Consider the following 27,610-nt stretch of genomic DNA (forward strand, 5'->3'; position numbering starts at 1 on the left):
AAGTGTACTGATATTTGATATAATTGTATAGTCGATAGATATACTTTGTGATAATAGAATTCCGACAATTTATTATCACAATATACGATGATGTATGCCCTATGATTTCAAATTAGTACCAACTACTACAGTCGATCATTTTTGTGAACTGTGGTTATCTAATCATTGAACTGGATAGTGTGAATGTGTGATACTGTGATTTAATGATAAAAATTCAAAATAAACTGATTTATCAGTAATCGAAAATCGTAATTGATCATTGTAGTATGGCTGCCATGCTCTTATCATGATTACGTTATCACTTATAGGTGGTATAAACATTTGATTGTTATGGTTACGGACAATTGTAGTTTTTAATTTTTACTTTGTATTTTAAAGTTTTAAATATGCCAACTGTTAGTGCCGTTTATGGTTGTACGAATAAAACAACAAATAAAAATATATCCTTTTACCGTTTTCAAAAAAAAAAAAAAAAATGCGGCACCAGATCTTCAAAAACTATTAGAAAACCATAGACATATAATAGAATAGACCAGGAATGATAGCCGTTTTACATGTAATACATTGAAGCCACATGTGTGTGAGAGAGACAGACAATGAGCGGTTTATTCATGGAAGAAAATGTCTTTGTTTTGCCACTTTTTTTTCAAAAATGTGTACTTTTTATAGGTCGATATACCGGTATACCGTATTTTTAAATTTTAAATTCATAAAACGGATTACCAAAAATTTTGATTATATGGAAAATCCAAAAATAATTAATATATATCATATATGTACTAAAAATAAAACAAGCTCATTGGAAACCCAAGGGGGATATATCATATATATATATATATGATATATGATATATCCACCTTGCGTGTACCTATAAAACTAATAAAATGAAATAACATTAAAAGTTATAAGAATTTTGTGGTATTAGACGTCGAAATGTTAATCTGATAAATGATAAGTATTCTTACATTTAATTTATAATGTTTATTGTTTATAAATAAACCAAAATCCCATGATTGTTATCGTAGCTATTTCACGGAATTCCTTATGCAGTTGTTATGTCCACTAGCTACCGGCCGGCGGCCATTGCGGCATTGCACACTACACAGTACACAGTAAAGCGTAAAACACTGTACGTTGGTTTATTATGACGTTATGTTATTTATTAATTTATTATGTCCAAGTTGTTCAATAATGTTTATAGTATTTTATAAGTATATTAAAGTCGAATATTTCTCGATTCGTAAAATATTATTAGAAATGTCTAATGATATTCAAAATCAATCAACATGCATGTGTGGTAAACCCCGAGGAGTTCTAAATTCCACTAATTGGAAACGTGACGTTACCTCGTGTGAAATACTGAAAATTAAGATTATATATATTTAAGTTTAAATTTAGATATATTATCCGACTGTAAGTCCATAATAACCGTGACCGGGTAAGTAATAATTTAAACTATTTCCAAGTTAAATAGGTATTACACTAGTACCTTTATAGGAAAGTATATAATAATGAATACCTATTATAATTTATTCAGATAGGCATAAATTGTATGTAAAGATTTTTCATAATTGTTAATTTTTTTTATTCAGAAATGATTGAATCAGTTCAACTAGTTAGAGATCGATGTCTGTGAAGGAAGTAGTACAATTTTTTACAAAGGCAACTGAATCAACAAACTTTACAGGTACATAGAATACTTATTAAAGAAAGCTCTATTATTTAAATAAAAACAGTTTTATAATCTTATAATGGTTGATATTTTTTTTATAAGAATATGACCTATTTTACAGTATAGATACCTTTAAAAACATATTAATATTTATAATTTTTAATAATAATAAAAAAAATAATAGCACAAATACTATTTAACTTACCTAGTGTACACCAACACATTTCTATTCAAACCTCTTTTAAGACAATCATAAGTGTATGAAGTGGGAGGAAATTAGTGTTGTAAAAAACTGGAGCCGTTTGGGAATAATCAAACAAGGGACGGGAGCTGTTTGAGATTCGCCGATACTATGTATCAGAAAAAAAAATAACTAATTAATAAACGTGATAATATTATATTTGTATATTTTATAATAGTAATAATTTAATAATTATTGATGTTTAAATAAAATTAATTTAGTATAATAAGTACGTATTTTATTATCAATGTCATTAGTACTAGAGTTAATATGATGCAAACGTAATTTACAATAAATATTTATAATTATTTTTATGAGTTGAAGTACATGATTATTTAATGGTTCTTGATCTAGTATATGTGATGAAAGATTTGTGAAATATTTATCGATATTAATATTTTTCATGGTTTCCAGTGTTATTTTATTAATAACATTGCTTTTGTCAATTGCTTTAAATTGTCTGATGGTGCGCTCAGCAATTTTACAAATTTGAATAACATCATGACTAGCTTTGATTAGTCCACCTCGATTCTTACAATCCAAAAGTTTTGATTCTGATGATCCAACTTCTATTTCTGCAGCACATATATCACATAAAATTGTTTTTTTTATTTTGCGAACAACAAATCCTGAAATATAAGCAACAACATCATTAATAAAATTGCTATGTTGATAAATAGATAATAAATTATTGTCTTCTAAATTTTCCGTTCCTGCAACACACAATAAATCTAATAATTCTGATTGAGTATCTTTGACTTTATTGTTGCTACTAGATACTCTAAGTATTGTAGTATCGTCTAATGCCATACAATTCGCATTGGATGATGATTTAATTTCAGAATGTACAATTATTGATTTGTAAGCTGCTTCGAATTGGGAGACTGTAGGATTATTGTTAAATCCTCCCTTGGCCCGAATAGCTGAAAAGAGCATTTCTATATGGTCCTGACTGAATTTGTATGTCAAAATGAAGCTAAGATATTCTGTATCAATTAGCTCCATTACTAAATTCTTAAGACTAGTTAAACAAATAATTAACCCTAGAAAACCAGTTTTTCTTTGGGAATTTAATATTGACCGCTGACCGCATTTTGGAAATTTTTCATTACATTGAATCCCAGCTAAATAATCAATTGATTCTTCAATGTATTGAAAAATTTCGATTTTTGTCATTTTATTAATGGATTTATTGTACGTTCCCTTACTCAACAAGTTTCTTGTGTTGAGTATATCGAAAATGTTATTGATACGTAGACAGAATTCAATTGTTGCGTCAGCGCCTTGGAAATTGTCTAGTTTCAAATCGTTCATACAAAATGAAATTGCATTAGCTACACTTGTACTAAAAGTTTGCACAGCGAGTCTAACTTTCATTTTTTCTTTAAAATAAAATATATGGCGATTTCTTAATTTTGTAGCAGCATGTAGTCCACTTTCATTCTGAAGGTTAACAAGATTTATAAAGTAACTCCATTTAATAATTTCTTAACAGTTTAACCATATGACATGGATCAAGTATTATTTGAATTTTTTCATTTGTATTAGGATGCAAAAAATATGGTTTTAAATCTGGATATTGCAAATTGGCTCCTAATTCAGATGCCATTGAAAGATTATTTGCTGCACCATCAAAAGTTAAAGTCTTTATAATAATCCCTGTAGTATCTAGTTCTTGAAGACAACTAAGTATGATATTAGCCTTTTCCTCAGCACTAATTCCATTTATAAGGTAATAGGCGATTGGTACCTTCCAGTTAGTGTTCATACCGACGACTAGTATGACCAAAGCATCTTTTGCATAAGGTAAGTTATCCATTTCTTCAGTTTTGCCACCTAAACCGAAATCAACATACCCCTGATGTCGTGTGCCAGTCCAGTGAACATGTTGCTTAATACTCATTTCGTCAATTATTAAACAACCATATAGTTGTTTACCATTTCCTTTCATTTCTTTCACTTTTAATGCAATTGCTTGAAAAGATTCTTTGGTCATACCAGGCAAACCATCTAATTTTGAATACCATTTTCTAATGGTACTCACATCTGGTAAAGCATTACTGAATATTGTCCGAACATAGCTGTATGCAGAAGGTGAATAAAAATGTAAAGTCATGGCAAATTTTCTTAAGATTGGACAGATAGATTTTCCTTTTGATAACTGTAATTGCTTCATAAGCAGTTGTTTTTCCTCTTCAGTGCCAATATTCTATTGAAAAAAATTGTAAATTTTAATAAATATAATATATAAATAAATATTAAATATAATAGCTCAATAATTATCGTGAAAGCATAATTTCATGCGTAGCAGTGCATATTAGTTATTTTAATATTTATATAATTAAAGATGTAATACATAATAAATATAGCTTAATTATCGTGAAACCATAATTTCATGCATAGCAGTGCATATTAGTTATTTTAATATTTATATAATTAAAGATGTAATACATAATAAATATAGCTTAATAATAATTATAGCCTTAAGTACACAGCAGACATGTCAAAAACACTTACAATTAAAAATTGTCCATATAATTCATATTACACTATAGTAGTAGCAGTGTTTGACAAGTTTCTTATAAAAAGAATTCATTCCATTCTTTATTTCTAAAAAAAATAAGAATTTGATCCTTGGTTGTTCTTCAAAGAAGAATGAACTAGAATAAACTAGTTCATTTTTTAGTTCCAAATAAAAGAAAAATTCTTATTTAATCATCAATGATTTTTTTCTTAGTGTATATATACAATTACACTTATACTAAAACTTAAACTTATGCTTAATAATAATACTGGTTAAATGAAAAATAAAAATATTCATATAATAACCAATTAAATAGTGTAAGTTATTAATTTTTTAGTTAACTTTTTAATTATACATACCTGAAAGTACAACTTTTTATAATTTACTATTTACTTATTTTAGTTAAAAGGTATAATAAATAATAATAATGTACTGATTCATAAAAAAAATTATATACTGATCATGTAGATTTGTTCTTCATGTCACGTATCGTGTTTGATAGAAATATATATTTAGCCTTAAACTCATTTGTAAATTAATTACCATTATTATGTTATTATTATTTTGTATCTATATTTTCATTATTATTGTTTTAATTTTTATTATTATTATTATTATATACTAAAAAAATATAAATCTGATAAATGATGTAAATAAATAATGTAATTACAGATTCATTATTTAGTATTTATTGTTATAACAATTAATGTTGCTAATCAATAACCAAACAATAACAAATATTGGCAATACACAAACTAAGAAAAAATATATTTTAATTTCAATTATTTAAATATTTGTCTAAATTGAAACTTGAAAGAAATGAAAATTTCTTTTTTTTCCTTGAAAAAAAGAATTTGTTCATTTCCTTGTTCTTTTTCTATCAAAAGGAATATGTTCAACGTGCAATTCCTTAAAAAGGAATCCACCCGTTATGGAACTCGTTCCTTCCAAACACTGTGTAGTACTAGAATGCATTTTCTGTAAAATTGAATTTGTTTTTTTTATAAATTTTTCACTTTTATTTATTTTATAAGGTAAAATTGTAAATAAATCATTAATCACCTTTAAAATATGAGTATAACTAGCATTTAATTGACAATCTTTTTTCAGTTTATCAACTAATGTATTCAAACTACTGATTTTTGACTCCAATCTTCGATTTTTTTGTTCAAGAAGTTTTATTTTCTGATTTTTCTCATCTAACATTTTGATATGTGTGCTCCAAAAAAGTTTTCTTCTTCTTGGGGTTTCCAAGTCTTCTTCCGAGAAATCTCCAATATAACGAAAGTACTTACGTTTACTAAAATTATAATAAAATTGATAATTAATCAATAATTTATAATTGTATTTCTTACAAATATATTACTTGGTATGAGTTTCAGTTTTGTCTACATTTATAATCGTTTTCTCAACAAAAGTAGTACTATCAGATATAATAGATATATCATTTGATATATCTGATAGATGCTCATTTGAGGTAGAAGGATTACATATGTATTCACTTGGAGAACTTTGGAAATCTATTACACAGAATAAAAAACAATGTATCAATAATATATATGTAAAAAGTAAATAAATAGATACAGGTAACTATTTATGTTACCTGAAAATAACGAACGACGGACGCCCATCATTTTTGTTGGTATAGCATCTGGTTTCAGACGCCTTAGTTGGTCAGTCTTAATGAAATCATTATCATCAAAATGATTACTACAAATTCTTGTATGTACAGTTGGTGTGAAGGTATAGTTCATATTAAGGTTCACAACCCATTTGTCACAAATTATAGTGTCTTTTGGAAATCTACATGAAGAGTATAAATAAAATATATAATAAATTAAATAACTAATTTAATTTGTAATGTATATAGGGCTCGGAAGTTTATGCATTTTACATTTTTTATTTTTTTTGGAACTTTATAGACGATGCTCCCCTGGCCAAAAATATATTTCATTAGCATGTGAATTTGAACAATTATTTTTATTTTGAATTTTTTTTTGTGTTAATGACTTTTTAAGTCATTTTTACTGATTTCACTTTAGTTCTTATTGTGTTTTGTTGACCATTACGCCGATAACTTAATTAAAACATTAAAATTACCACAGACTAAGATACAATTTTATCAGATTAGTCGTGTTGTAGTGAATATTTTATACCTAATTTATTATTTTTTCGTAATATTTTCGAAATGCTGCAAATTAAAACGTCGGTTAGTGCTCGTCTATGTCTTTTATATTTGTAATTTTTTTTATTTAATTTTTAAGGATATTTTTATGTCATATTTTGAGTAATTTGTAAGCTTTGATAAATGTATATAGAATTTTATATTAAAATAGAGTACAATTTCAAAAAAAATATATTTTTATTAATTTAAAACAAATATTAAAAAAAAAATAGGTCATTTTTAAGGACATTTTTATGTCACTTGCATTTTTTTAGGTAATTTAAAAAAAATTAAGGTCATCAACTTCCGAGTACATTACATCTAAATGTTCTAGTGAGTAAAGGTGTACAACGGTTATGGTTATGCATTTTATGTATAATAAGATAGAAATGTATTATTTGAGTTAATACTTGTGCAATGTAATATCGTTCTCATTGGATCTTTGAGATTTGCAAATGCAACATTTTTGTACCATTGTGTTTATTTGTACGAAATAAAAACAGAAAAACGTGGTCAAAAGTATTTTGTGTAAAAGTCAAAAAATTATAAAACGTGGGCTAGTGGTCGTATTCTCGTGAGAATTCAGCATAAAAAACAAACCATAATAAATAAACAATAAAAATTATACTCTTATCTATCGACCATCTGTATTATCAGTATTATAACGTCTTTGGTAAAACCGCAGTTTTATAAAGTCATGTTCGCCTCATATATTTCGTATCATTCCTGGTCTATTCTATTATATGTCTATGTAGAAAATCAATGATATTAAAATTTACCGCCCCTGGAATATTACCACTTTTTGCCGCCCTTATTTTTCGCACACCTCGCACACCTAGTTTGCGCGGCCCAGATCATAGACATATTAATAAATCAATAAATGTTTTAATATTTAATATGTCTATGTATAGAACTGCATGTTTACACAAAATAAATATACGACAATAATATAACATAACGATAAAATATATAAATATAAATTCTAGGCAGCTTGGTTTGGAGCTCTGTATTCCCAAGTGTCATTATATGTCTTTCACGCGTTCTCATAGTCCCATTCGGTATGATTATCTAGTTGATGGTATCAGCTTAAGTTTATCTGGTAGTCATGTAGTTGACCTAGGTGTCACATTTGATCGGATTTTAAGTTTTAATCTCTATATTGAAAAAATCACGTACAAGGCTTTAAAAATGCTTGGTTTCATAAAAAGAATTTCATCTGAATTCAATATGTGTAGTTTTTTAAAAGCGCTTTATTGTGCATTTGTACGATCCCACCTTGAATACGGTGTAGTGATCTGGGACCCCCAGAATTTACGTGATTCTTGCCAAATCGAGAGTGTTCAGCGTAAATTCTTGAAATATGCATCTTTTGTACTGCATATTGACTGCCTTCCTCACGATTATACACCAGTTTTAGTGAAATTAAATTTGGAGACGTTGAGTGCTAGAAGGAAAAAGGCACATTTGGTTTTCTTGTCGAAACTCATAAGTGGGGGTCGCTCCAGATATGTTAGGGAGGATTAATTTTAATGTTCCCGGTGCTAATTTGCGCAACTTTTCTCCTTTCCGGGTCCCATTCTGTGCGACAAATTATTTATATAATGAACTCATTTTGCGTATGATGAAATTAGCTAATGGATCTGATTACCTCTAAGCAACTTCTTGTTCTTATTATTTTGTATTATATTATTATTATTATCTGTTAAATATTATGTATGTATTAGTGAATTATTATTATTAATTATTATATTATTATGTCTTATAAGTGTCAAGGGTCTGTCCCGTTTACTATTAATAAATAAATAAATAATATTATATTTATATATTTATTTATATTTTTTAATATTTTTTAATATTTTATAAATAAAAAATATTATTAAATTAATATGACACAACTAAATTATTACGAACAAAAATACCACTAAAATGTGTATTAGTATATACATTTATAAATAAACCAACTTTGGTTACTAGTTAAGGAAAGAGAAGGAAAAATTTCATAGGCGATCAATTGTTTTCAAGTTATTAATAGAGGTGTGATATCATAATATTTAAAATATGAACATAAGCTATAGTTTTCGCATATGATTTTCGAGTTGATTAAAAAAATCCTAAAATAATTTATACTTGAATCTTGAAAAAAATTTAAGTATTTAAAACATTTTTCTAATATATTTTGAAGTAATTATTATTAGCCTGGCACGCACGCCGGGCCCCAGTACCATGGGTCCTCCTAACCCCCCCCGTGAAGGGGCCCTGATGGGCAGTGATAGGTAAAATGGGGCCCCTACGACTTGGACAGAGTAATATTTTATTAAAACAGGTAAATAAGATGGTGGTAGATAAGAAAAAGTCTAGATTAATTTAACTATAAATTATTTTTATTTTTTTATTATTATTATTAGGGCCTAGATTTATATGCTCTAAAAACCTTAAAAATATTGATTGTAAAATATGTATTTATGCCCTTAATTTGTAGAAATATATCCTTAAAACTAAAAAATATGCTAAAAAAGTCTAATTTATTTATTTTTAATATCTTTACATAATATTATATTATATAATGATAAATTTTCAAAGGTTACGTATGTCGTATATTATAATTTTAATCTGAAAAAACAATAACGAAAATATTTCTTTTTTTTTAAATTCAGTATTTGGTTAAATGAAAAAAAATACATATCAAATGCAAATTGTATTTACTGTAAATATAACTACAAACACGTATTTAATTAATTTTATCAACATATTACATATTATGCATTTAAAAACCGTCTATATGCAAAGAAAAATCTTAAAATACAAAAATATGCAAAATAAAACTGTATTTCAGATCTATTGACTATAATTAACTTATTTAGCTACTTTTTGGACAGTTTGAAAAAAACATATTATAAATACATAAAAATCCAAGCCCTAATTATTACTATTAGTGAATATCCTTTGATTTTTCTCGAAATAAGTTTATTTATATCGGTAATAAATATCGATAGACGTAGCCTTTCGGCTCCCGTTAAAAAAAAAGTAAATTCCCAAATGGCTCCCGTCGAAAAAGGTTTTACGATAATGTAAATTCCTAAACAGTTCCTAAAAAGAATTTTATAAAACAAATTCTTCCTCACTTCATACAGACTGTCTCAAAAGAGGTATGGTTAAAAATGTGTTGGCGAACACTGAGTAAATTATAAAAATTATATAAAAAAGCATGTACCATCGTATGATTGTGAATTAAATTTAAAGGTTAAAAATATAAAACATGTATATATATATATTGAAATATTAAAAAAAATCAAAAATTTTAATTATTGGTAAAATTTTTTGGCAAAAATGGACATCAGCATTAGGGTTGTAACAAATTGGTGATTGGCATTATGTTTGCGGAAATCACTTTACAAGTGATAGTTATAGTTTAAGTAATTCTAGAAAAATATTGAAGTCTAATGATACATCATTGTAGAATATTGTATTTTATTTATTAATGAAAATTAAAGTATAAAATGTAATAAACAAAAACTTTTATTTTAGCATCGATCAATGTTTAGATGATGAGTGCAAGACTTTGCACACCAATTACTTGTAATTTTTTTGTTAAAAGTTAAAACTAAATATAACCATTAATAGCATTACTGCACAACATATTAATTACCTATGTCTGTTTTTTAGTGCCAATGCTGTACATTCTACTCCAAAAATGTTGAATAATATGTACGTATTTTATTTATAACTGCAAATAAAAATTTAAAAAAAATTTCTTTTTAGTATAGTTCATAATTCAGATGATGAATGTTGCTCAACAGTCCCACGTGCATGAAGTTAGTCCCCCTACTTTGTCCTATCGAATCCGGACCACTGCCAATTTTTAGCAACTTTTTAGCAACTAATTGCAACCGACATAAAAAAATTTGCAACCTACTGCGTCATGGCGAAAAACATTTTTTAGATTCGGGGGGCTAACCAGGTTTATTTATAACAACAATATTATAAGCACAAAAAAATAATGGTTCAAGAAACATATTTTCATATTAATAGTTTTGTACAAAACATTGTTGATGTTTCCCAATTTCCCAATTTTATCCTAATGAAATTGTAAAACCAGTAGACTGTTTTAGGAACTACAGTTCATTTTACTCCTCATCCATCTATGTACAATAATGTGCATAGCTACAAACAGAAAGTTATATTTTTAATGATCTATTAGGTATTTAGGTCCTTGGCTAAATGGGCCCTTAACTATTTGCTTGCACACCCACCAATATATACCAAGTTGCGGCACTGTTCAAGTAGCCCACCAAATTCATAATACAAAACTTATACCGGTGGTAGGTATGAGGTGAAATATAAACACTTAATTCATCATAATGCGAGTTCTATTAATAAACGTTTTGTATTATGAGGGTATTTTAATTTCAAGTTTCAACGTAAAATTACACTCTTGTAAATATATTAAAATAGATAAAATGATTGGTCAATATAAATGTATAAATATAATCGTGTTCTATTGAAATACTAAATAATCAATAATTACTGTTTATTACTTTATCGTCTGCAGTCTAGCTGGACAGACGGCTGCTTTTCAGTTTTTACTAGTGTAACTATTATTTTTATAGTTTCCAAATTATAATGGCATGTAAGGTAAGTTTTTTTTTGTACAATATCAATATTAAATACAATTTTGTCAATACTATTGTATAGACCATTAGAGGTAATAATAATTTATTTTATTTGTAAAGAACTAAAATAATAGAATATTTAATGTATGGTATGTTTATTTACTATAATATTATTTCTTTAAGCTATTTATTATAATAGAATTTTTAATGAATGGTATGTTTATTTAATATAATATTATTTCTTTAAGCTATTTATTATAAAATAGATTTATATTACAACAATAATCAAATTGGTGAGTGGAAGAACAGTTCTAGTCCAAAATATATCATTTAATTTTTTATGAATAGGTTCTATTAAGAGGCCGTCACAGTAGGAAAAAATCGACCGTAAAACATGATTTTATTAATTCCAATAGTGCCCAGGCTTAGTTGGTTGTAGAAACATGATTTTGGTTACAAATTAAATGTGAGAAATTGTACTAATAACAATGGAATAATGGAACAGATTTTTGAAATTTGCCTTCAAACCGATTTTATTTATATTTAAAATTTGTTAAAATTTTAAAATATAAAAAATTTTATATAAAATCAGCAATTTAAGATATAAAAATTCTGTCCCAACAGTTATTAGTACAACTTCTCACGTTTAATTTAGTACTAAAATCATATTTCTACGATTAATGACACTTGAGTATTATTGGAATTTCAAAACCATATTTTTGTAAACATTTTTATGATTTTACGGCCGTCATGTGCTGGTATTGCAAATACAGCGGCAGTGTTCTAAAACCGTACTCATTCCCCCCACTTCGCGCATACGCAGCGGTACCTCATCAAAGATCGAAACTGGTTATCTAGCCGAGCGCAGTTTATAAATACCCAGATTATCGATAAAGAAAATAATAATATGGCCCGTGAATGTTATTTGATTTATTTTGATTTAAGAGGCCGTCACAGTAGAAAAAAATCGACCGTAAAACATGCTTTCGTACTTCCAATAGTTCTCAGGTCTCGTTGATTGTAGAAACATGATTTTGATATAAAAATAATCACGAGAAGTTGTACTAAATATAATAACATTATATAATATATTGACGTTCATAGAAAATAAACAAAAACAATTTGTAAACTTAAAATGTAAATAATTAAAAAATAATTTAAATATTTTAAAAATGTTATCGTGTTAAGAAAATTCTAATATAAACAATCACTTAAAATGTAATAATGTCTTGTATCTACGGTAATTTGTTTTATAGTTACACCAAAAACCAAAATTGATTTTTTGATTTTATCTAAAATCGATTTCGCGTGAAAATTCCTGTTTTTCCCTGTTCTTTAGAAAATTACTAGGAATTTTTAATTTTGACCTTCCCAATGCACCAACTTGATTCACTTTCCCATCGAACAAGATACTGAAGTTTTACATGGACACAAATAAAAAAACTAAAATAATAATAAAATAATACACACATCATTGTAAAATCAATACATTGATCGCTTCGCTCAGAATCTAAAAATATAAAACATGCTTAAAATGCATATAAATCTGAAATCATATGTTTCAATCAAATTCATCGTTTTCGAAAAAATAAATTTAGGCTTTTTGTGTGACTAAAACAAATTATCGTAGACACAAATTTTCACTGATTGTTTATACAGTGTATACTCATTACTCACAGTAACCAGTAACTCGATCCTTGATAACTATCTAAATTCTAGACATCTCAAACAAATAAAATTCCCCTTCAGATAACAATAACACATATGCTGTAGCCAAGGGGGCTATATCCTCCCCCTCCCCATTGACCGTATTTTTTATATTGTTTTGAAATATAAGATTCTGAACGGAGTGAAGAATGTATTGATTTTACAATGATAAATATGTTTTTTTTTGTTTTCGTGTCTGTCATCACGTTTTTCAGGAGTAAAAATAATGCTTTAATTTTTTACTTCAGCCCCTCTTTGAAAAGGAAAATTAATTTAAATGATACTTTGGTGGGTCAAAATTTCCAGTACTTTTCAAATACGTAAAAAAAACCTAAATAAATAACTGAAAAACGGGAATTTCATAAATTTCGACAAAATTGAAATTGAAATATGAAAAAATTATTTACTTCTTCCAGAGTTATAGCCCATGCTAAAGGTTGGTATCCAATCTGGATTTTTATCGTCATTGTAATTGGCTGGTTTACCTTAAAATAAAATTGAATAAAAAAAATCATAATTTATATTATACTTGATGAATATTTGTTTAATAATATGCTAACAACCTTATATTTTGTAGTGTAGTAATATTTAATAATTTATTATAATAAAAAAATGTAACTTATATAGCAGCTATAGGTACTTGAAGATTATAGTTATTATTAATTTATTCTTATGTTTGTCCACATAATCAATTATGAGTTAGTCTATAGATTAAATAGCTCTTATACTATAAAACTTATAGTCCCTACTATATAAAGTCAGTCTCAGTTATACAAGTATGATTATTAAATGTAGTCTGTAGATGGATAGGTAGCATATTAGTTAAAAACAAGTACCAAAGCAGTCACTAAGTAACTATTGTTTATTTCCAACAAAATATTTACCAGATTTAAAATGAACTGAACAAATCTTCATGTTCTTCAACTGACTATCATGAACATCAGTTCTGTGTAATGCGTTAAGCCACGCTGTTCGCTGTTTTAATATTTGTGTTTTTAAATCTGAGGCAACATTCACTTTAACCTTTGGAAACCGATAAAATGACAACGATTTGTCCAAGGTTTTGTTTCCACAACCGAAAACAGCACAAATAGTCGGCATTTTAAATAATAATAACGACTTTATTAAGAAACTACAAATTAATTCAAAGCTGAAAACAGTGAAAACGTAGCAAACTACAACAGTATTCGTTGTTTGTTAGACCACCAATTTGTGATAACACATGATTGATAAGATAACGTAATTGTTTATATACAGCCGTATAGTTTTACATCCACGATCTCCTCTTACCAATTAATTAATATGATACAAATATTCTGTTGTTATCTAAGAGTATTTACAATAACTTCGATAGCATTGCAGCATCAAAATTTAAACGTAAGTATTAATTTTTATTAATTTATTTTATTTGTAATACCTATAGTTTTGAAAAGGTCCGAAAACTTACTAATACTCATTCAATGACACGTTTTACATACAAATTGATAATAAAAAACATCTTCAGATGTGTCTTAAATTTACTACTTTATGTTATAAATTATTATAATCCTGCATACATTTCCGTAAATGACGTTTTACTTATTCAGGCCAACTTGGGCCATTGTTATTCAAACCTGGTCCAAGTTATACCTAGGATAAATTTAAACAAGTCATTTCCTTTATACAAGACTAACCTTACGTAATACAATTTAGTCTAAATAGTAAACATAAAAAAATGTTAAAGACTGTGATTTGCAAAGAGCTGTTGATCTCGTTAAGAACGGTGTTTTAACTGATCGTCAAGCAGCAAAGCAATTTGGAATTTCAAAGTCTACAAGTGTTAAGTAATAAAACTACTATTTCCCTAATATACAAAAAATCACAAACTTTTCAAAATGAGTTTTCCTTTATTAGGTACTCTTAACTAACACAACTGCTCAGCTAATACTAACTGTCACAGAACAGAATGAACATTTATTAACATGACCACTTTAGTACATATATATGTATAGACATGGAATACATTTACAGTCCAGCCAACATCATTTTAACACAAGTAACAGAAAACGAAATAATAAAAATTTGAAGCCGGTATACAAATAATTAAATCATATTTTGCTATTATTAATATAACTATGTAGTCATTAGTTTTACTTATTCAGGCCAAATGGGCCATTGTTATTCAAACCTGGTCCAAGTTATACCTAGGATAAATTTAAACAAGTCATTTCCTTTATACAAGACTAACCTTACGTAATACAATTTAGTCTAAATAGTAAACATAAAAAAATGTTAAAGACTGTGATTTGCAAAGAGCTGTTGATCTCGTTAAGAACGGTGTTTTAACTGATCGTCAAGCAGCCAAGCAATTTGGAATTTCAAAGTCTACAAGTGTTAAATAATAAAACTACTATTTCCCCATTATAAAAAAAAACACAAACTTTTCAAAATGAGTTTTCCTTTATTAGGTACTCTTAACTAACACAACTGCTCAGCTAATACTAACTGTCACAGAACAGAATGAACATTTATTAACATGACCACTTTAGTACATAATTATGTATAGACATGGAATACATTTACAGTCCAGCCAACATCATTTTAACACGAGTAACAGAAAACGAAATAATAAAAATTTGAATCCTGTATACAAATAATTAAATCATATTTTGCTATTATTAATATAACTATGTAGTCATTAGTTTTACTTATTCAGGCCAAATGGGCCATTGTTATTCAAACCTGGTCCAAGTTATACCTAGGATAAATTTAAACAAGTCATTTCCTTTATACAAGACTAACCTTACGTAATACAATTTAGTCTAAATAGTAAACATAAAAAAATGTTAAAGACTGTGATTTGCAAAGAGCTGTTGATCTCGTTAAGAACGGTGTTTTAACTGATCGTCAAGCAGCCAAGCAATTTGGAATTTCAAAGTCTACAAGTGTTAAATAATAAAACTACTATTTCCCCATTATAAAAAAAAACACAAACTTTTCAAAATGAGTTTTCCTTTATTAGGTACTCTTAACTAACACAACTGCTCAGCTAATACTAACTGTCACAGAACAGAATGAACATTTATTAACATGACCACTTTAGTACATAATTATGTATAGACATGGAATACATTTACAGTCCAGCCAACATCATTTTAACACGAGTAACAGAAAACGAAATAATAAAAATTTGAATCCTGTATACAAATAATTAAATCATATTTTGCTATTATTAATATAACTATGTAGTCATTAGTTTTACTTATTCAGGCCAACTTGGGCCATTGTTATTCAAACCTGGTCCTAGTTATACCTAGGATAAATTTAAACAAGTCATTTCCTTTATACAAGACTAACCTTACGTAATACAATTTAGTCTAAATAGTATCTAAAGTTATATTTTTAGTTTTGTACAGATGGGTAGATGTCGGAGAAAAATTGTTGGTCGAACATAAAAAAATGTTAAAGACTATGATTTGCAAAGAGCTGTTGATCTCGTTAAGAACGGTGTTTTAACTCAGCGGTTCTCAACCTTTTTGAGTTCGCGACCCCCTATAATGTCACCAAGATGTCTAACGACCCTTTTGTAAAGTAAGCATTAAAAAATTGAATAAACTGTTATTGTATTTATTTATGTATATATTTTACAAAAAAAGTAATTATTTCGACTTACAGATAATTTTAAATAAATAGGTAATATAATATTAAATTTAAATTTTTTTTCGTCTTAAATATTTTACAAAAAAAGGTATACTATGTACATTTGAATATTTTTTAATTTAATGACTCTTTTGCTGTTGTTGATTTGAAATAATTTTGTCAATCCTTGGCTCAATAGATTTGGATAGACTTATTCTCATTGTTGGCGATATATCCAGCCGATTTCTCGATTTAGTTTTAATTGTAGTCATCGTAGAAAATCCTGCTTCGCATAAGTATGTCGTTGAAAATGGAATTAACTTTTTTAAAGCTTCCTCTGTCAATGCAGGATACTCAGATTGAATTTTGATCCAAAATTTACTTATGTTTTTATTACTATGAAAAATCTGTTCCAACTCTTTGTCTGAATACAACTCAATTAATTTTTCTTCATTTAATGATGATAATTTATTTTTTTCTGATTTAATAAATGGATTAATAACCCATAAATTGTTTAAACGAATATCTGTCGTTGGATCAAAATATTTAAGAAATTTTTCTTTTAGTTTTAATAAATGAATCGCAATAACATTTTGCATTTCATTTATTTCATTTTCATTTATTATTTTTTCTTCCACCATATTAAAAAAAGATGGGAACATATCAAACGTAAGCTTTTGTGATCTTTTTTCCCAAAGTTCGATTTTGTTAAGAAATGCTTCTATTTTATTGTTTGATGTAAAAATATTAGTATAGGACCCTTGTAAACTCAAATTTAAATCGTTGAGAATAGAGAATATATCTGAAAGATAAGCAAGATTTGCTAACCATAAATTATTTTCAAAATAATCACCCAAGGGTGATTTTTTATCTTTCAAAAATATTTCCACTTCGGTTTTAAGTTCAAATAAACGAGTTAAACATTTTCCCCGTGATAAGTTTATTAGGTTTTAGAGATGCATTGGCCAACACCATACTACATATAATACATTGAGGTAAATCTATATTATTTTCACGTAAACAAGTAAACCCGTATTCGACGTAATTTTCATTGCAGTTCAAAATTTTTGTAGTTAGTTTTACCTTTTTAAGTGGTGGTCTTAATTCATTTTCACTAACATCTGAATCAGGACCGTTCACAATTGCTGAAGATGAATTTGATGTTGAGGGTTGTTTAAAAAAATTTGACAAAGATGTTTGCTTACTCATTTTTTAATAATTAGGTATTGAATAAACGTACAATATGTACAAATAGCGTATAACTTATAATAACAATACTTTACCAGCGAGCTGGTGTACGACATACAACTGACGAACCACCGATAAAATACTCAGAACATCGCGTAATCGATTATATTGTCATCTTATCTGTAATTAGCCTTGCATTGTATTATAAATAAATAGTACGTTTTTATCGACTATCGGACTATCCAAACAAAAATATATATATTTTAACACTTACTATTAATAAAATTATAAGATTCTAAGTGAAACATTTTTTTTCCCACATGAATTGGCGACCCTAAAAAAATTGTTGGCGACCCCCAAGGGGGTCGCGACCCCCCCGGTTGAGAATCGCTGTTTTAACTGATCGTCAAGCAGCAAAGCAATTTGGAATTTCAAAGTCTACAAGTGTTAAGTAATAAAACTACTATTTCCCTAATATAAAAAAAAACACAAACTTTTCAAAATGAGTTTTCCTTTATTAGGTACTCTTAACTAACACAACTGCTCAGCTAATACTAACTGTCACAGAATAGAATGAACATATATTAACATGACCACTTTAGTACATATATATGTATAGACATGGAATACATTTATAGTCCAGCCAACATCATTTTAACACGAGTAACAGAAAACGAAATAATAAAAATTTGAAGCCTGTATACAAATAATTAAATCATATTTTGCTATTATTAATACTAATAATATATTAATACTTATCTATTAGTTATTATGAATTATAATTCAGAAAAAGTTGACATGCTTTTTACATATTGGGAATGCCAAAAAAATACACGTCTTGCCAAAGAAACCTATGCTCTTCGTTATCCAAGTAACTATGATTTAACAATAAATTTAATTTTCTCTGCTTAATTTCTCATAAAATAAATACTCTTTTTCATTTATAAATTCAGATAGGCAGCATCCATCACATACTTTTTTTTATAAACTGGAAAAAAATTTGAGAGACACCGGTTCTTTTTCCAAACGAGTTATTAACCAACAACCAAGACGAGGAAATGCTATTGGAGAAGATATTGAGGTGCAAATACTAGCTTACGTGAGAGCAAATCCTAGGACTTCTATTCGTCATGTTAGTAGAGAAATAAACATTTCATTTGGAGTTGTTCAAAAAGTTTTGAAAAAACATAAAATGCACGCTTATCGTGCTGATTTAGTTCAACATTTACGCGAAGGTGACACCGAACGTAGAATTACGTTCATTGCTTGGTTGGAAACACAGGTAAACGAAAATCCTTATGTTTTAAATTACATTCTTTGGACAGATGAATCTAAGTTTACAAATAATGGAGTTTTAAATAAACAGAATCATCGCTATTGGGATGACCAAAATCCTCATTGGACATTTGAGACCAACAATCAAACTGTATGGGGAACTAATGTATGGTGTGGTTTAATAAATGGTAAACTATTAGGGCCATACTTCTACGATGGCACTCTTAATGGAAGACGATATAACGATTTCTTACTAAATGAGCTACCTAATATGTTAGATGACCTTCCACTAGACATAAGAGCGAATTTAATATTCCAACAAGACGGAGCTCCAGCTCACAATGCAAATATTGTTCGGAATTTACTCAACGAATATTTTCCAAATCGGTGGATAGGGACTTATGGAGCAGTTCAGTGGCCACCAAGGTCACCAGATCTTACACCACTAGATTACTTCCTATGGGGTCATTTGAAAACGGTAGTGTATGCCAATCCACCTACATGTCTTCTTGAATTGAAAAACAAAATAATTGCTGCATGTAATCAAATTACAGAGGAACAAATTATTTCTGCTATTAACAGAGAATTTTTAATTCGTGTTGAATGTTGTGTACAGCAGCGATTCTCAACCGGGAGGTCGCGACCCCCTTGGGGGTCGCCAACAATTTTTTTAGGGTCGCCAATTCATGTGGGAAAAAAAATGTTTCACTTAGAATCTTATAATTTTATTAATAGTAAGTGTTAAAATATATATATTTTTGTTTGGATAGTCCGATAGTCGATAAAAACGTACTATTTATTTATAATACAATGCAAGGCTAATTACAGATAAGATGACAATATAATCGATTACGCGATGTTCTGAGTATTTTATCGGTGGTTCGTCAGTTGTATGTCGTACACCAGCTCGCTGGTAAAGTATTGTTATTATAAGTTATACGCTATTTGTACATATTGTACGTTTATTCAATACCTAATTATTAAAAAATGAGTAAGCAAACATCTTTGTCAAATTTTTTTAAACAACCCTCAACATCAAATTCATCTTCAGCAATTGTGAACGGTCCTGATTCAGATGTTAGTGAAAATGAATTAAGACCACCACTTAAAAAGGTAAAACTAACTACAAAAATTTTGAACTGCAATGAAAATTACGTCGAATACGGGTTTACTTGTTTACGTGAAAATAATATAGATTTACCTCAATGTATTATATGTAGTATGGTGTTGGCCAATGCATCTCTAAAACCTAATAAACTTATCACGGGGAAAATGTTTAACTCGTTTATTTGAACTTAAAACCGAAGTGGAAATATTTTTGAAAGATAAAAAATCACCCTTGGGTGATTATTTTGAAAATAATTTATGGTTAGCAAATCTTGCTTATCTTTCAGATATATTCTCTATTCTCAACGATTTAAATTTGAGTTTACAAGGGTCCTATACTAATATTTTTACATCAAACAATAAAATAGAAGCATTTCTTAACAAAATCGAACTTTGGGAAAAAAGATCACAAAAGCTTACGTTTGATATGTTCCCATCTTTTTTTAATATGGTGGAAGAAAAAATAATAAATGAAAATGAAATAAATGAAATGCAAAATGTTATTGCGATTCATTTATTAAAACTAAAAGAAAAATTTCTTAAATATTTTGATCCAACGACAGATATTCGTTTAAACAATTTATGGGTTATTAATCCATTTATTAAATCAGAAAAAAATAAATTATCATCATTAAATGAAGAAAAATTAATTGAGTTGTATTCAGACAAAGGGTTGGAACAGATTTTTCATAGTAATAAAAACATAAGTAAATTTTGGATCAAAATTCAATCTGAGTATCCTGCATTGACAGAGGAAGCTTTAAAAAAGTTAATTCCATTTTCAACGACATACTTATGCGAAGCAGGATTTTCTACGATGACTACAATTAAAACTAAATCGAGAAATCGGCTGGATATATCGCCAACAATGAGAATAAGTCTATCCAAATCTATTGAGCCAAGGATTGACAAAATTATTTCAAATCAACAACAGCAAAAGAGTCATTAAATTAAAAAATATTCAAATGTACATAGTATACCTTTTTTTGTAAAATATTTAAGACGAAAAAAAATTTAAATTTAATATTATATTACCTATTTATTTAAAATTATCTGTAAGTCGAAATAATTACTTTTTTTGTAAAATATATACATAAATAAATACAATAACAGTTTATTCAATTTTTTAATGCTTACTTTACAAAAGGGTCGTTAGACATCTTGGTGACATTATAGGGGGTCGCGAACTCAAAAAGGTTGAGAACCGCTGGTGTACAGCACCATGGTGCACAGTTTGAACAATTTGTTAGATAAGTAAAACTTGTATGAATAAAAATAATAATATTTGTAATTTTATTTTTATTATTCACGTATTTATTATTATTAACTAAGTATTTTATAATCTGTTATACCCGTGCAAATAACATAAAATCAGATCGCTATAGCTCGGCCATTTTTTAATTTAGAAAAGAAATTCAACCACCAAAATTCATTAAAAAATACAAAAAAAATAATTTATGGTCAAAAATAGGTCATGCCATTTAAAAAAAAAATTATTGTGCGCATGCGCGAAATTAAATGTCACAAAAATAGTCTAACTATTTAAAAATGTGTATAATAATGTTTATTAGTTAGCCAACAAAACAGATTTGAAATATATGAAGCCTGCACATAGTTATTGAGTGTTTCCACTCATCGTGATCACACTGTATATGAATAGACATGGAATACTTTTACAGTCCAGCCAACATCATTTTAACACGAGTAACAGAAAAAGAAATAATAAAAATTTGAAGCCTGTATACAAATAATTAAATCGTATTTTGCTATTATTAATATAACTATGTAGTCATTAGCTTAGATATTTTCTTTTTAAATTTATTTTGTTGATTTGTTGTGTCAACTGTCTCATTCTCATGACTATGTATATATTAAATATATTGGTAAGCACATTTTTCTTGTGTTCATTACACGGAAATGTAAGTTTTATGTTTTCGCTAAAAAATCTTCGTATGTATCTTCAAATACATTTGGTAACTCAGCATGTATTTCAAAGCACATTTCATTTAATTTTATTATTATGTATAAATTTTTATTTGGGTGTGTCAAAAATCCTCTTGTCTTCAAATTTACAAGATCTGCTTCTGGGGCAACAACTTGACCATACTCAGGTTTTAAGCTCTTTAAGCATTTTTCACATTTAATGTGTTTAATTATATTTTTGTTTATATACCTAATAACAATTATTAAATAAAATAAAATGTATATAAATAAATACTGTTTACCCAGCTAAAAAATATACAACATATTCAAAAACTGTGGAGGAATTATCAAAATATTTATGGTCTTGAAAAACATCATCAAAATCCCAAATACCTTCTTCAACTATGGTATCAATTTTCTCTTTTAATTTGCTTATTTTTAAGTCTCTTATAGATTGGTCTTGTTTATTCATTATTTCTTTCATATCACTGATCGTTATAACAGGAACGTTCTCTTTAAAAATAAGTTGAAGCCAATTATATATTATTATATTATATTTATGATGATACATGTTCACATAATTAATTTTTTTTTGTACCGTCCAAAATTGTGCAATTCCCCGTTTTATATGGTTTTATTAAAGAATAAACTGACAGTATTCGGTATAACTGTAAATACGTTGGTGTGGACGGATGGTCATTAGGTCCTGCCACTTGCCTTATAATACCAAAAAATTTCTAAAAAAACAATGGTAATTACTAATTAGTAATTACTTGGGTATTATATAGTAAATACATTTTATCTAATATTTTTTTCTTTAGATTAATGATAGATAAAAAATTATTTCTAAAAATTCTTGGTTTAATTTAAATGTTAAGACATATGCAAATCTACATTCATTGAGCAAATATTCTACCAAGTCTATTGTTGATTTAATCGTGATTTTTAGGCCCTCTACGGTTTGTTTGGTAAGAAACATATCATCTGTGATAAGTTTATTTCTTAAATTTTGATCCCAATCATTAAGCCATACTAAACTTTCTTTTAATACCTTAAATGAAAATAATATATTATAATATAATGATAGTTTTAAGTAGGGAATATTCTTTTAATTTTAATGTTTAAGTGCTCCCCTTCAATTGTATGTCAATATTTTATATTTTATATTACACAACCACGATTTTACATACATGCAAACACTTAAAAACACCACACAACATAACATAAAATAAACCTCTAAATCGGAACTTTTTTTTTTTAATTCCTTCTCCAGGAAATTTTCTATTCAAAGCATCGAATAAACTATTCATCATCAGAGTAAATTCGATGGTCTCATCACAGTCTTCAAAACCCTCATAGTTTTTACTCTGGTAAAATTGAATTCCAACAGCCATTGATGAACTAAATATCTAAAAAAAAAAAGTAATAATTTTTATATATATACCTAATGTTAAAACATTAAAAAATATACCTGTGAAGCATATTTTACTTTCATCTTTGACAAATTGTTTAGTTCTAAATGGTTTGTTATAATTTTAGGGCAAACTTAACTTTTGTTAAACTTTTTGAATCATGAAAAAATACATTTTCATATATATTCCATTTTATTAAAGATTTGTTAGGATGAATCCAAAAAAGAAAAAAATATAGTTATAAATATACACAAGGTTATGTTTTTATACTTATTGAAATTTGATATAAACTTATTATTGATTTACTTGTAATGTTTTTTTTTGTGCATTATCTGTTTCTAACAGTTTTCAACAAATGTGGAGCATCAGAAAAAACAAAAAATTTTCGGTTGCCATCAAACAGATTTTCAAATGAATTTTTAAAAGTTTTCTGTTTGGCACTTATACCTAGTGCACTCCACATTCCACATTGTACGATTTGTAGACACACCATCGCTAGTGATGCCAATTACTTGTATAGTTGTATACAAGAATTTTCCAATAACAAAATGGCTTTTAATATATTTTTAGCCAAATCAATTCCTGTAACAAATATTACTATAATATACATTTTATAGTATAATTACAACTTAAAATTACCTTTTACAGGTCCCTTGGAATTAAATACTGAAATAGGCTGATAAATATTATCTGCTAAACTTTGCACCATCAAAACCAGTCTTTCAAGCCAATATAGGTCAATGTTCTTGTATTGACTGAAATACTCTCTCTTAAGATAATTTCATCAAATACAAGAATAATTTTCCTTTTGAACTCTGTTTTATTTGCAAACGTTTTCTTTAATAATTTAAAAAAATCTGGTTCAAATCCACAACCTATCTTAATGGCCAACAAATAATTACGTAGTTTTTGTACAAGGTAGTGGTAGTATTTTTTGCTCTCTAAGATATTTATAGCCACTAGCTGAATTTTGATGTATATAAATCTAAAGTTATTGAGTATAGTTACGGGAATTTACAGATGATCTTTAAATGGTAGTAATTATTAATTACTATCCATCAATCCATCTATCAATATAAATGATTATACTAAAAATAATAATTACATAAAGTTTATATTTTTGTAAACTATTTTTAAGTATTATTATCCTTATTATAGTGTAATAATTTTAATAACTCAGAAATTACTCGTTAGACTTGATTTAGATTTTAGATACATAATAATTTTTAAGAAAATCATCAACTAAATAATTTAAAGTAAAAAGGGGGGGGTTCTCATTTGAAAAATATAAGTCTGTATTGCTACAAGATACTTCTTAAGTAGTAAAAAAAATATCAGTTAAATATATGTTTATTTTGTATAAAACAATTTTAGCTCTCCTAAAATTCAATAAAATCACCACTTATGCTGGTGAGTGGTGAATCCTATATATATATACATTTATATAAATATATACGTTTAAAAGTTCGTATTTGAATATTGACACGGTACGCAACGGTCGCTTGTACAAAGTACAGGCACCGCAGCGACCGGTCTGCACTTTATCAACCGCCACCACGGACAACGACGACACGACATCGTCGAATCTCCTACCAAGCCGCAAAGGCGCAGCGCCGGACGGGAAGACAAGTCGGTCCGGACAAGTACTAGCCGCCTGATATCATTCTCTTTTGCAACAACCGTCATACCGACTACTGCACGGTCGTTATTATTTTTACCGTACCTACGCGAAAACCACATTTTTTGAGTGTCAGTTATTTTTTATTGTAAAAAAACCACTCGCACCACCGTGCGTTCGTACACCGTGTACATCCGCGACGCTATTGTTTTTTTATTCTCCCGAACGTTTCGTTCGTCGTCGCCGTCCGACAATTACCACGTACGCCACACTTCACGTGTTGTTCCGTCGACCGTCGTACACCACTAGCTCGTGTCTTTTTTTTTTTTTGGTTATTTTAAAGTTGGTGAGTGGTGACTGAAAGTCGCAAGCGGCGAAAAGGAAATTAGAGGACCAAATCAATAGGTTTTAGTTAAATTTGTCGTCGCTGACGAGTTAGTAGATTTTGCGTCGTACCACCAACAGTATCTGCCGCAAAATACAAGTATGTTATTATGGCAAATGCGACTATAAAGTATCTGTCAACAGCAATTTTTAATCGCGTCATCAGCAAGCAAAACAGTGCCGTGATTACGTAAAAGGTAACCGTCATACTTGGCATGACGATAATCAGTATTACTGACGCAACCAATATCGACACACCGTTTTGTTTAGACGCCAAAAACGATACCACCATGCCAAGGCGCAGGGCGGGACAAGTAGGTCCGGACGAGTACCGGTCACCGGGCATCGTCCTTTTTTGCACGAAACGTCGTACCGCAAGAATTGTCATAATTTTTCTTACGCCGACACGACCGCAAAATCTCGCATACACCAAACACGTCATTATATTTTTATTGTTTCTTTTTTTTTTCGGTGCATTACATATCACGCGTAGGTACTTGTAACGCACGAATCTCGCTAGTGACATTTGGTTTATTTATGCATAAAGGTATCATACGGGTACGCTTGATAACAACCGTATCATTAAATTCGTTGCTATGTTCATACCGTATAAATAATAATTAATATAAATATAATATAAATAATGAGTAAATTGTAAAAATGATGTATAATTATGTAAATATAAACATAAAAGTAATATTTCCTTATTAAAAATTTTATTTATTTAAATATAAGTGGTCAAACTTAGATTTGCTTATGTTAATTACTTCGTCAGTACCATCTTTTAAAAAAATTTTATAATTAATTCTTCAACAGAAGACATGATGTTCGTTTTACATACTTACACCTTTCCTTGTCTTCGACTCCAGATTTCCATTCATTAAATTCTTTTAAAAATGTAAATAATTATCAGTTGGGCGATTGTAAACTCAGCCCGGATAAAAATGTTTTTATATAATTTTCTTACAATATTTTTAAGAACCATTTAGCATTACCCAGAGGACGCCACTAAGAGGCAATTCTCATTATCCTCCAAACATTATTTTCATTTTGGTATTATTATTCAAAGTATGAAAATCGTTATATAACTGTATAATGTATTTATGTAAATTTGTAAGTGTAAAAAGTGTAAAATAAAATGTATAAATCTATTGTTTTAAGTAAAAAGCCATGTGTTTAACGTATTAATTTACTGATATTTCCTTATTTTTATATTTTGTAAGTGTTTTTTCTAAGAGTTCTCCTTTTTTTTAGTTTTTGTATTCTGAAATTTAAATGGTGCATCTAGGCTGTTGATTTTAATGTACGTTTTGGTTTGTATTTCTTTTAATTTCGCAATGACGCAATATATATTGGGGTGAATGGAATTGAAACTTGGATTAACATTTTTAGTCTTGGATCATACAAGTAGATGAGTTTTTACTTTTTATGTGCACATGAAATGATTCACAGGCATTAGTTATTATTTATTATTTTCAGATTAAATTATGTCGTACTTATTATATTTTATTGGTTAATATTATCGGGCCGAGATTACAACCGACATTTTTTATTACCTGAAATTTCCGAGCCGAGTTTACAATCTACCTATTTTATTACCTAAAATTTTCGGGCCGAGTTTACAACAAAAAAGGTAATCGCGGGCCCAGTTTACATTTGCCCTATCAGTTATATTAGAAAGTCTTAAAAATAATGTTATACCTACTACAGATAATATCCACGTATCTTCAATTATGTTAACATTTAATTTATTGTGTACTATATTTATTTCATGCATAGTTTCAAGATGATTACTATACATCTTAAATGTTTTAAATATTTTGTTTTAATTTTCAAAAGAACATATTTCTTTATAACTTTATGCCAGCTGCATCTCATTTTTTAAGTGGTTTATCAAACATTTTCTATATAAAATAACGTATTGCAGTTATTATATGTATAAATATTTTTTTCATATTTCAAATGTTTTGTTCTCGTGTGTTTATTATAACCTGATTTTGAATTGTATTGGACTTCACAAACTTTACAAATGAACATATTACAAATTGATCATACTAATATTTAAAAAAATTATAAAATATATAAATGTAAAACAAATTTTGAAATTAAGTAATTATTTTTATATTATCACTTCATCACCGAAAACAATAAAAATTACTGAAACACT

The 27,610-nt window shown here is 27.9% G+C and overlaps 2 protein-coding genes and 1 pseudogene across 2 annotated transcripts; all 3 read right to left on the bottom strand.

Moving 5' to 3' along the window:
- Positions 1 to 5,507: 5,507 nt before the first annotated feature.
- Positions 5,508 to 7,213, bottom strand: LOC132924536 (THAP domain-containing protein 2-like). Its single transcript, XM_060988904.1, has 3 exons — positions 7,012 to 7,213; positions 6,041 to 6,240; positions 5,508 to 5,737 (listed from the first exon to the last, which is right to left on the bottom strand). The coding sequence occupies exons 1-3, from the start codon at positions 7,074 to 7,076 to the stop codon at positions 5,637 to 5,639; spliced, it is 366 nt and encodes a 121-aa protein (XP_060844887.1). The 5' UTR covers positions 7,077 to 7,213; the 3' UTR covers positions 5,508 to 5,636.
- Positions 7,214 to 13,298: 6,085 nt separating this feature from the next.
- LOC132928074 (uncharacterized) lies at positions 13,299 to 14,094 on the bottom strand. The gene is made up of 2 exons (XM_060992641.1): positions 13,803 to 14,094; positions 13,299 to 13,403 (listed from the first exon to the last, which is right to left on the bottom strand). Exons 1-2 carry the CDS (start codon positions 14,017 to 14,019, stop codon positions 13,318 to 13,320), a joined length of 303 nt encoding a protein of 100 aa, XP_060848624.1. The 5' UTR covers positions 14,020 to 14,094; the 3' UTR covers positions 13,299 to 13,317.
- Positions 14,095 to 23,769: 9,675 nt separating this feature from the next.
- On the bottom strand, positions 23,770 to 25,789 carry LOC132925753 (uncharacterized; annotated as a pseudogene).
- Positions 25,790 to 27,610: the final 1,821 nt, after the last annotated feature.

Source organism: Rhopalosiphum padi, chromosome 3 (genome assembly GCF_020882245.1).
Source record: "Rhopalosiphum padi isolate XX-2018 chromosome 3, ASM2088224v1, whole genome shotgun sequence".
Classification (NCBI taxonomy): domain Eukaryota; kingdom Metazoa; phylum Arthropoda; class Insecta; order Hemiptera; family Aphididae; genus Rhopalosiphum; species Rhopalosiphum padi.

Bases quoted from the DNA above. Each gene is read 5' to 3' on its own strand.
- LOC132928074 (XM_060992641.1), bottom strand. From the start codon at position 14,019: ATGCCGACTATTTGTGCTGTTTTCGGTTGTGGAAACAAAACCTTGGAC. The intron at 13,404-13,802 runs GTAAATATTTTG...TTTTATTTTAAG, and splicing joins TTCAGTTCATTTTAAATCTG to GTAAACCAGCCAATTACAAT.
- LOC132924536 (XM_060988904.1), bottom strand. From the start codon at position 7,076: ATGGTACAAAAATGTTGCATTTGCAAATCTCAAAGATCCAATGAGAAC. The intron at 6,241-7,011 runs GTATTAACTCAA...CTCTTCATGTAG, and splicing joins AACGATATTACATTGCACAA to ATTTCCAAAAGACACTATAA. The intron at 5,738-6,040 runs GTAACATAAATA...TTATAATTTTAG, and splicing joins CCGTCGTTCGTTATTTTCAG to TAAACGTAAGTACTTTCGTT.